This window comes from Cygnus atratus, chromosome 1 (assembly GCF_013377495.2).
Source record: "Cygnus atratus isolate AKBS03 ecotype Queensland, Australia chromosome 1, CAtr_DNAZoo_HiC_assembly, whole genome shotgun sequence".
Lineage (NCBI taxonomy): Eukaryota > Metazoa > Chordata > Aves > Anseriformes > Anatidae > Cygnus > Cygnus atratus.
The window spans coordinates 110,260,243-110,269,578 of NC_066362.1; the positions used below are offsets into that span (position 1 = coordinate 110,260,243).

The 9,336-nt window shown below is 42.7% G+C and overlaps 1 protein-coding gene across 1 annotated transcript; it reads right to left on the reverse strand.

Moving 5' to 3' along the window:
* Window positions 1–8,667: 8,667 nt before the first annotated feature.
* On the reverse strand, window positions 8,668–9,336 carry LOC118247716 (claudin-8-like). Its single transcript, XM_035545940.1, has one exon. The coding sequence runs from the start codon at window positions 9,334–9,336 to the stop codon at window positions 8,668–8,670; it is 669 nt and encodes a 222-aa protein (XP_035401833.1).

Below are 9,336 nucleotides of genomic sequence, written 5' to 3' on the forward strand. Positions count from 1 at the left end.
AGCCTCCTTCAAGGTACCTGTAGAGAGCGATGAGGTCTCCCCTGAGCCTCCTCTTCTCCAGGCTAAACAACCCCAGCTCCCTCAGCCGCTCCTCGTAAGACTTGTTCTCCAGACCCCTCACCAGCTTCGTTGCACTTGTCTGGACTCTCTTGAGCACCTCCATGTCCTTCTTGTAGCGAGGGGCCCAAAACTGAACACAGTACTTGAGGTGCAGCCTCACCAGAGCCGAGTACAGGGGGACAATCACCTCCCTAGACCTGCTGGCCACGCTGCTTCTTATACAAGCCAGGATGCTGTTGGCCTTCTTGGCCACCTGAGCACACTGCTGGCTCATATTCAGCCAACTATCAACCAGTATTCCCAGGTCCTTCTCGGCCAGGCAGCTTTCCAACCACTCATCTCCCAGCCTGTAGCGCTGCTTGGGGTTGTTGCGCCCCAGGGTGCAACATATAAAATACTTTAAAAAAATCCCAAAATGTATCTTATAGGGAGGGGTGGATTTGCAGCTGTTAATTAGGGAAATAAATACACAGTGAGTAAATTGTACTTGAGTATGTTCTCATCTTTGTTAAATCTTGATGTTTAGCAACATTCATTCTATCAATGACATAACAGATTGTGTAATCTGGAAGCACTTTTAAAATAATGGCAAATAATTTCAGTGTACATAGCCACTATGTCTCTATCATGTGAGTGTATGTGCAGATGTGCATGCATGAGGAGTTGGTGGACTGTTCCAGAAATGCCAAGGAGAAAGAACACCCAAACCCAAATTTTGACAGGCAGTTTGCAGGGTGTTATTCATCTCTATATGAAACTCTGAACAACTGAGCAAACATCTCCAGGAACGCTGACAGCTGATCCCAGACAAACATAACTCACACTGACATGTCTGATACTTAAAAGATCTATTGGACATAACATGAACCTTTCCATTGACTTCAACAAATTTTGAACTTTTCCCTCACTCCTAACTCATGAGTGTACTAAAACAACTTGAACATTTATATCCAAAGTCTTGTATCCCTATCCTATTTAGTTTAATAAAAAATATTATCTCTAACTTCAAACCTTTACTTCACTTCAAAAGCTTTTAAGAGTGTTTTGGCTCTCCACGTGAAATGGTATTGGTCTGAAATGATGTGCTGGTACTGTAAGGCCAGCTGAGTCATGGGTTTACAAACAGAGCATTACAAAGGAATGCTCAGTTTCTCTGGAAGGATAATTTGTTACTGGCAGTGCTCAAAGAAAGATTAGCATGTAAGTAGCTCTTGACAGTGGAGCATTTCCAAACTGTGGGATGTCAAACACGTTTTTGGGTGGCACACAAGCCAGGTAATGGGTGCGGAGAGCCCAAACACCAGGGAGAGGAAGTGGCCGCTGCTCTGCCCAGAGACAGATCAGTGTTTTTTGTTGCCTATGTTAACCAACACTTCATCACCCTGTACACATCCCTCGGCAATTTGTCTTTTAATCCACAAACTTCATTTCCTGGTAATTACTTTGATAATCACTGTATTTTCCTGCTTGAAGAGACATGCACAAAAATAGATTTGGGAAATGGGGGCAAGCACTGGTAGAGAGAAGGCACATACTAATACAGCACCATGGACATGTGAAAACCTGGACTCCAGGAGATCTTCGAGCCCCGACATAGAGCCACTGCATTACACTATTATGGCTGGGGAATGTCAGCCCATGCATGCACCAACAGATTCCACATCTTCCACTCCACCCAGTGTCAGGTTGCTGGTGCCCAAGGCCAGCTCCGGTATGGTGCTGCCACATGACCTGCCTGCACCCTTGCCTACCTCCAGTGCCACCCTTGCCCTGGGGGCTGCTGTCCCAGCTGGGCTTAGTGCTGGCTGAACGGTGTCCAGCCCCAGCAGCATCCCCATCCCAGGTCAGCTCACCTCTCTCGGCTGAGGGCTGGTGGGCAGGAAGGGCACTGCACTACCTTGACAGCCCCACGGCCATCCCTCACTACTGTACTCAGCAGGAAAATTTCTGTGGGGTTACATGTGGGTGCAGGTACCTAGGTACTGGCAGTGGGGTGCTGCAGGGCTGCTGTATGAGAGGAGGCATGGGCTGCACCATGCTGGACACAGCCAGTTCCAACCGGCTCTAAGGGCCACACCACATGGCACTAGGGTGGTGGTGCCTCAGGGACAGGCTGGGGAAGAGAGGGCAAACATCACACAGCAAGGAGCAGTGAGGGGAATGGTGTGAGAAATGGCCCTGTAGACAACCAGGGGAGAGGAGGAGGGGGGCAGGAGGTGCCCCAGGCATCTGAACAAAGATGGCCGTGCAGCCTGTGGCAAGCTGACACTGGAGTATATAACCACAGGGCAGGCTGTGGAGGACCCCATTCCGGAGGGGGGTGGATGTGCCATGAAGGAAGCTGTGGCCTGTGGAGAACCCATACTGAAGCGGGGAATGAGTGTGAGGAGGCAGGGTGAGTCTTGCAGCCAGACAATGTCAGCCCATCACACAAGTGCCTGTGGGCACCTTCATGCAAGAGGATGAGAGTGTTGCTCCTTTATAGCCCTGCAAAGCCCTGCTGTCATGTGTCCTCTATTCTGGGACTGCAGGCAGGAGCTTAACACCAGCATTGTCCTTCCTCACATCTCCACTTGCATGGCTGTAGCAGCCACCAGCTTGGAGCAGTAAGAGCTTGCGGCTGGCATTTTGGATGTGCCAGTAGGCAACATGCTGGGCCTTGAGAGACCAGGACTCAGGCTAACCTGTGAAACTTGGCCTCACAAAAAGTACTTAGTTAACAACATACTTTTCTTCAACACGTGGAGTTAATGTTGCCAATTTTTTACTAAATTCAGGCTGAATGTGACAGTATGCGAGGCAATGTTTGTTGGGGCCTAGAGATTATTTTCTGTCTCCGAGCACCATCTGGCATTACAGTGGAAACTCTGAATGAATAAACATTGCTTATCATTCTGTCAGTCACTCATCCATCGGATAGAAGCTGAAACGCTAATGTACTAGCATCATCATCTTTGTCATTTGGCAATCAGGGACTACTTCACGGTAACGAGACAAAGACCACAGATTAAGGTCCATAGCAGAAATGGGCAACAGAGATTTAGCAAGTTTAATGCATTATTCAGTTTGACAGAACAGAACTTGATGGGTTTGTGGTTTCTATTTTTTAAGTGTCTTTTTTTTTTTTGCACACAGGGGCTGGATTTGTCAGTTAAATTGTGAGCTCTTCTTGTTGTTATTAGAAGTGAGGTGTCAACAAAAAAGGGAATGCTGGAGAGAACTGCATGCTAAATTCATTTCTAGTAATGGATACACAGGTAGTGATTGTTTATTATTGAGGCAACAGAAGTAGGATGATCAGTTCAAACATCTTGAGGCAATTCTGTCAGTTCCCTCCTCAGAGCACAGAGCTGCCTCCAGATTCTCCAGCTCTGCTTCCCTTGTCACAGCAGCAATCACTACAACTCGAGCGGTGAGCACTCCTGGATAACAGGCAGATCCAGAATTCTTGATTAAAATGACACTTCTTCTTAAAACTCATCTTACCAGCAAGATTTCTTCTGGTTTGTAGGGCCTACATGAAGGAGGCATTTTGAAGAAAAATGTCACTTTGATACAAAATCTCTGCAGGAGCACACACGTGCCACTGGGTTTCCTACTTGAATTGGATGGTAACAGCAAGTAAAAGCACAGTAAAGTTTACTTTTCTATAATGCCTCAAACTTCACACTGTTCAGGTGATGGTATATTCAAGTGAGGAGACTTTTAGAAGGGACAGGTAAATGACAGGATAAAAGAATAAAAAGCCTAATGGTAAAAGTAGCTCACTCTTTCATTTTTAAAGGACTGGAAGTGTAGGGATAAGATTCTTGGGTAGCCTTTTGTATTCTGCTTTTCTTTTGGTACAGACAGAAGAGTTCAATATAGTATTTTCCCTTTTTCCTTTAATTGTTTTTAAAATGATGCTGTTGGTTTTATTGTCAGTGAGGACACACCAGTGTCCTTCCATTCTGATACCTGGAACTGAACAGACCCTCTGGTGCTGACTCTGTGGGTGCACGTGGCTTGTTAGCACTGATATTACAACCCTTTCCCTAGCCAGTTCTGTTCCTTGATGTTGAAAAAAAAAAAAATCTTTGTGCTTTTGAATATTTTTGGTTTGTCCTCATTGACGGCTGGAACATTTTCTGCAAGGGGCAACTGAACACAATAAGCACTGTCACAGATCTTTTCTGCTGAAAATGTCCTACTTATCAGGGTATTTTTTGTTTTCTTTTTCTTTTTGTTTCTTAAAGTAGTCATAAAATGTCATAGTAGTCTTACTTGGACTCTGAAACTCAAATCAGGTTACCAAAGCATTCAAGTCAGAGAACATTTCTGTACCAGAGAAAAAGTAAAGGAAGTGTTTATTTGGTAGGTCAGCTCTGTCCCAGTTTTCAAAGACGATGTAGGACTCAAGGAAAGACAAGAGGAAAGACCTCTTGTGCCTTTTTCAAAGGGACAGTTATAGTCAATCAGAAGGACACAATCAAGATCCCATTTCTGACTTTCTCAGTCTTGTTGATTTTCAGGGCAGTTGTAACATTTTTTAACATAAACTTGTTTAGTGATAATGTTCTTTCCACAGAGGTTTTTCTCTGCATATCAGGACTGATGACTGCATGCATTCATTTGTCTCAAAACCCATCCGATTCATCTTTCTGTTATAATGAAATGTTTTGCTAAGCCATCACTTTTTGCAATAAATATGTTCCCTTGGCTGCATCTTAGTGGGGGATTATTTGCTCCACAGTCTTTTCATCTCAGAGATGAATATATATTTCGGGACCAGCTTTTGAAATATTGACTTGCTTCAGGAAACTTCTTATAAGCAAGTCTTGGAAGTCGGCACTAAATCAGTTTTGTGTATTTTATTTCCCAAGGAATCAGACCCACGTTGTTTATTATCTACTAAAAACTAACACATAATGTAAAAACAAGACTGAATCGGAAAAGGACATTGTAAAAATACTGAAGCTGTCTTTTCCTGCAATAGGGAAATACATTCATTCCCTTTAATACAAAAAAAAAAAAAAAAAGCAACCTGAAGGCTTCATATATTTATTTCAAATACATAGCCAAATATCGGCTATTCAGTTCTATTTTCAAAGCCATTTTATCCTGCGGTTACAAAATATTAAAGTATATGATAGCATCAGGATATTAAACTAGATATTTAACCACAATATTTAATCAACTGTTATTAACAAATAGGGCAGGCCTGAAGTTTCTGACAGTTGTGCCTAGAGGAATGTGAACATAATACCACCAAAGCAAAGTCTGCCGCCTCCACTCCTCAATGGAAGCAGAGCTGCAGCACATGAAATCCTGACACAATGTTTTAGTAATCTCTAGCCCATCCACATCAAATGACACCCACATGTTACGCCTTTTCTTCTGAGAGAAAAGTCCTGTTAATAGCCCTTACTCATGGCCTGCTTCCTCTTGGTCCTCCAGCACGTAGTGTGTAACCACTGCTCTGTTTTCACAGCCCTACTGCACTAAGTAGAGTGGAGAAGTGGCTGTTTCCCTAAATGTCTTCACCGCAGAGCACGTGTTTCTGAGCATCTTTACTCTCATCCACATCACACAAGGAGGAGACATTCAGACATTTAAATAAGCACCAAGAGTTACTGTAGACACAGGGAGTTACCTGAGATCAGCTCTGTCTGGATGTAACCCAGAAGGGGCAGAAGCCCTTCTGGAGCAGCAGCCAGAGGCTAGAAAGTGCCACCTTGGGCCCTAGAGGTGTGTCCAAGATCCTCCATCACCCCCTCAAGCCCAAATCTTGCTGACTGATACCCTCAGATAACTCATGAACAGCAACAGTTTATTTTTGAAGCTCACCCACAGTTTTTGTTTGTTTGTTTGTTTTGTTTTGTTTTTTGTTAAAGAACTTAGAACTTCCTTTTCTTTCTAACACCTCCAAACTGCAGCTTCCAGCTAGTCAGTTCTGAGCATCACAGTTTGTAAAAAGGGGAAAAGGAAGGAGAAAAAAACTCTGTCTCCTTTAACAGATGCAAATGCACCCATGCAGTTTACTTAAACAAATGCGTTCCTCACATACAGAGGTAAAATATTTTGTAATCATTTTATGGGTTTTCCCCACACCGGCATCCCCTACAACGGAATTTCTATTCTGTTCAAAGGCAGAAAGTTAACCACTGTGTTGCATCTCTTGCAAATTAGCTTCTCATGAGAAATTTGTTCCTGTATCAAATTCAGAGATTTTAGTGCCACAGGCTCTTAAACATATGTGGGTGAGTGTAAAGCGCTAAATCACATCACTGGAAATTGCCATTTGTGTCAATAAAATCCCACACATCCAAACAGCAGCCCAGCCTAGCTGTACAGTTGGAATCAAGGTCAGATTCCAAACACACACAAGTACATTATTGTCTGAGATCAGAGATTTTGTCTGGGCTCATCTTTAGGTTAACTGGCAAAAGAAAAATATGGAGTAATTTGCAGCCATCAGGTGTTAATATTAGACATAAAAAGCTCAGGTTTTCTTTGAAATGAATGCCGAATGCTCAAATAGAGCAGTTTCATCTTTAAATTCTTTGAAAATAATGTTACTACTGTAAATGGCACACCCAGTTCAAATTTGATTTCTAGATCATCCCACTGATAGTGGAAGCATTCAGGATCCTTTAATTAATGTTGTAGAAAACTGCACTTTATTACATCTTAAGCACTTGTATCTACATAAAGTGGCATTATATTGCATACATCGTTATTTAAATCCATTACCTACATATAAGTATGTATCAAATTTGCATTGCAAATGTCTTTGTCCTCTGCTGGGTTAATCACAAACGTCAGATCTAAATCAATCAAAAATCTGAAACTCTGGCTCACAAACCAAACATTTATTAAACAAAATATGTATTATAGGGCACAAATACAATAAAATATCGGGTGAAGTTCTTCAGGGTAGTATAAACTATAACCAAAGTCAGAAGAATAATTCCATTGAAATGAGCTGTCTGGCCCAATGAGAGCTTCTGTGACAGGCACTGTGTGTACCACAAATATGGTAGCAGCAGCAGCTATGAGGCAACATTAAAATATATACTTTAGTACCAGAAAATCTATTTACAAATGTTCTCTTAAAGGCTTATCTGGAATTAATAAGTGCTGATTTGACAGTTCAAGTGATGAGCAGGATACTTTAAGCCTGTTTCCTGGTGACTAGAAAATTCCCACTAAAAGATGGTTTGCCCTAAGTGTAAATGAATATTAGCTAATATATATAATGAATATCCATGTTTGATGGCACTGTTTCATTTAGGTTCATCCGAAGTCAAGTTAACAAAAGGCTTTTTTAATTAAATGCAGCTTTCCACGTTCTTCAAATTGAACAGTCGAATGAATATATAGAGGCATTGCTCTGCACAACTTGAAAAGTCATTAAACTTGGTTTTCAGATACCAGTCAAAGACATAGAAAAGGAACAAACTGTCTACCCGTGTCATTAAATTATCAATGAAATGGAACTATCTATTACTACTGTGTGAAGAACAAGAAAAATTGTTTTTAAATGGAACTTCTTTGGTCACTTATCAATATTGTGATATGCATGCATTCAAAAGCAGGTTCTGAGTTTTCAGCTGTGAAAAAAAGAATAGCTGCAAACACTGTTGGATTCTGCACATTGGACAGGCAAACATCAGACTGCTTGGCTCATGCTTTAAAGTGAGTCTTGCAAACACAGAGCAGTCAGAACAACATTGGGGCTTGGCTTTTGTGAGCATGATGGAAGATATAGGCAGGAACTCTTGATCCCCCAACGGGCAAGTGGGGATTGCACATTTACATTTGCCTGGCTTGTTTAATTATACTTGACATTACCACAGTGCTTTAAAGTGCATAAAGACAGGTAGTCTGTCCTGAATTTTATAGAAGAGGAGATGCTATCTATAGAACAGGAGAAACCATTAAAGATGGAAAGTACTAGGCAACGGGAAGCTAATACATTCATGACAAAGGCTGGTGAAGTGAACAAAAAATTTATTATTCCACGAGATGGATTCTGTGCCCTGCAGAAGAGGTAAGAAGGACACATCAACTCTGCAAGCATCTGTGAAACACATAGTCAATCATGAAGATCTCTAACAGGGGAGCATGAACATTTGTGTGCTGATATTGAAAATAAGATCACTGGGGGCTTCTCCAGTCATTCAGCAACTGCTTCCACTGTGCTGCCAACTCCATGCTTCTCATCACTGTCCTGGGACAGTCCTGACAAAGACTTTACCTTAGAATAAATGCACTGATCCCCTTGCATGTCACAGGTTTAGGGGAGGGCAAAGGTACTATTGCACAATAGGTGCCTGCCTTCCAGCCCAGCCATACTCTGTTAGTCTTCTGTGAGAGGCTTCTAGCTGCTGCTGTTCCCATGCCAGTTTTCATTCCTATAAAATAGTGAGATTTTTCTTCTGGCTGAGGTCTAACATAATGCCCGTGTAATAACATTTCCCGTAATCATGTTAGAGAGCAGATATGTATGTTAATAGTAAATAGCAAATTAAAAAGTTGTTCCTCCACTACAGACTCACAGTTTAGTTAGGTACTGAATCAATCAGTACATACCAACATGCTAAGCAGAAAGATCACAGGTAGCAGCTACACATATGCCTGCATGCTTACGGATGGCCCTCCTGCAGAGGCAGGTTTGTGCAATCTGTTGGGGGAAAGTGATGGATACCTGGATTTTGGGAATTTACCAGCCCAGCACCAGAAACTACAGTACATTGCTCCCGCAGCGATGAGAAGTGCAGCGCTCACCCAGCCCACATAGAGAGCAGCTCCCAGTTCTCGTTTCAGTGGTGTAGGGACTTTTGGATTATAGAAGTCATGAATGATGCTGCCACCAGTCCAGGACACGGGGATCAGAATGAGGATGCCCGTCAGGAGAAAGACAATTCCAGCTACCAGGATGAAGATACTGATGCTCTGGGGATTCTCCTTGGTCCTGCGAGTGTACTTCACACCAACAATGGCCAACAAAAAGGCAATGATTGACAGGAGCACCGCAATGCACATGAGGGCTCTGAATGCCTCTAAAGATGGGGGGAGAGCCAGGATAGATTTGTAGAATTTGCACTGCAGCCTGATGCCCATCTGACTGACGCAGTTCATCCACAGTCCTTCCCAGATAGTCTCAAACACCACGATGTTACTCTCAATGTGGGCAGAAACTCTCCATTGTGGCATAACTGCAGCTGCCAAAGTCCCGACCATGCCCACACCTCCGAATATTAGCCCGGTGATTTGTAATGCACAGCAAGCCAT

What these genes read in the sequence shown, in the direction of transcription:
- LOC118247716 (XM_035545940.1), bottom strand. Translation starts at nt 9,336, where the DNA reads ATGGCTTGCTGTGCATTACAAATCACCGGGCTAATATTCGGAGGTGTG.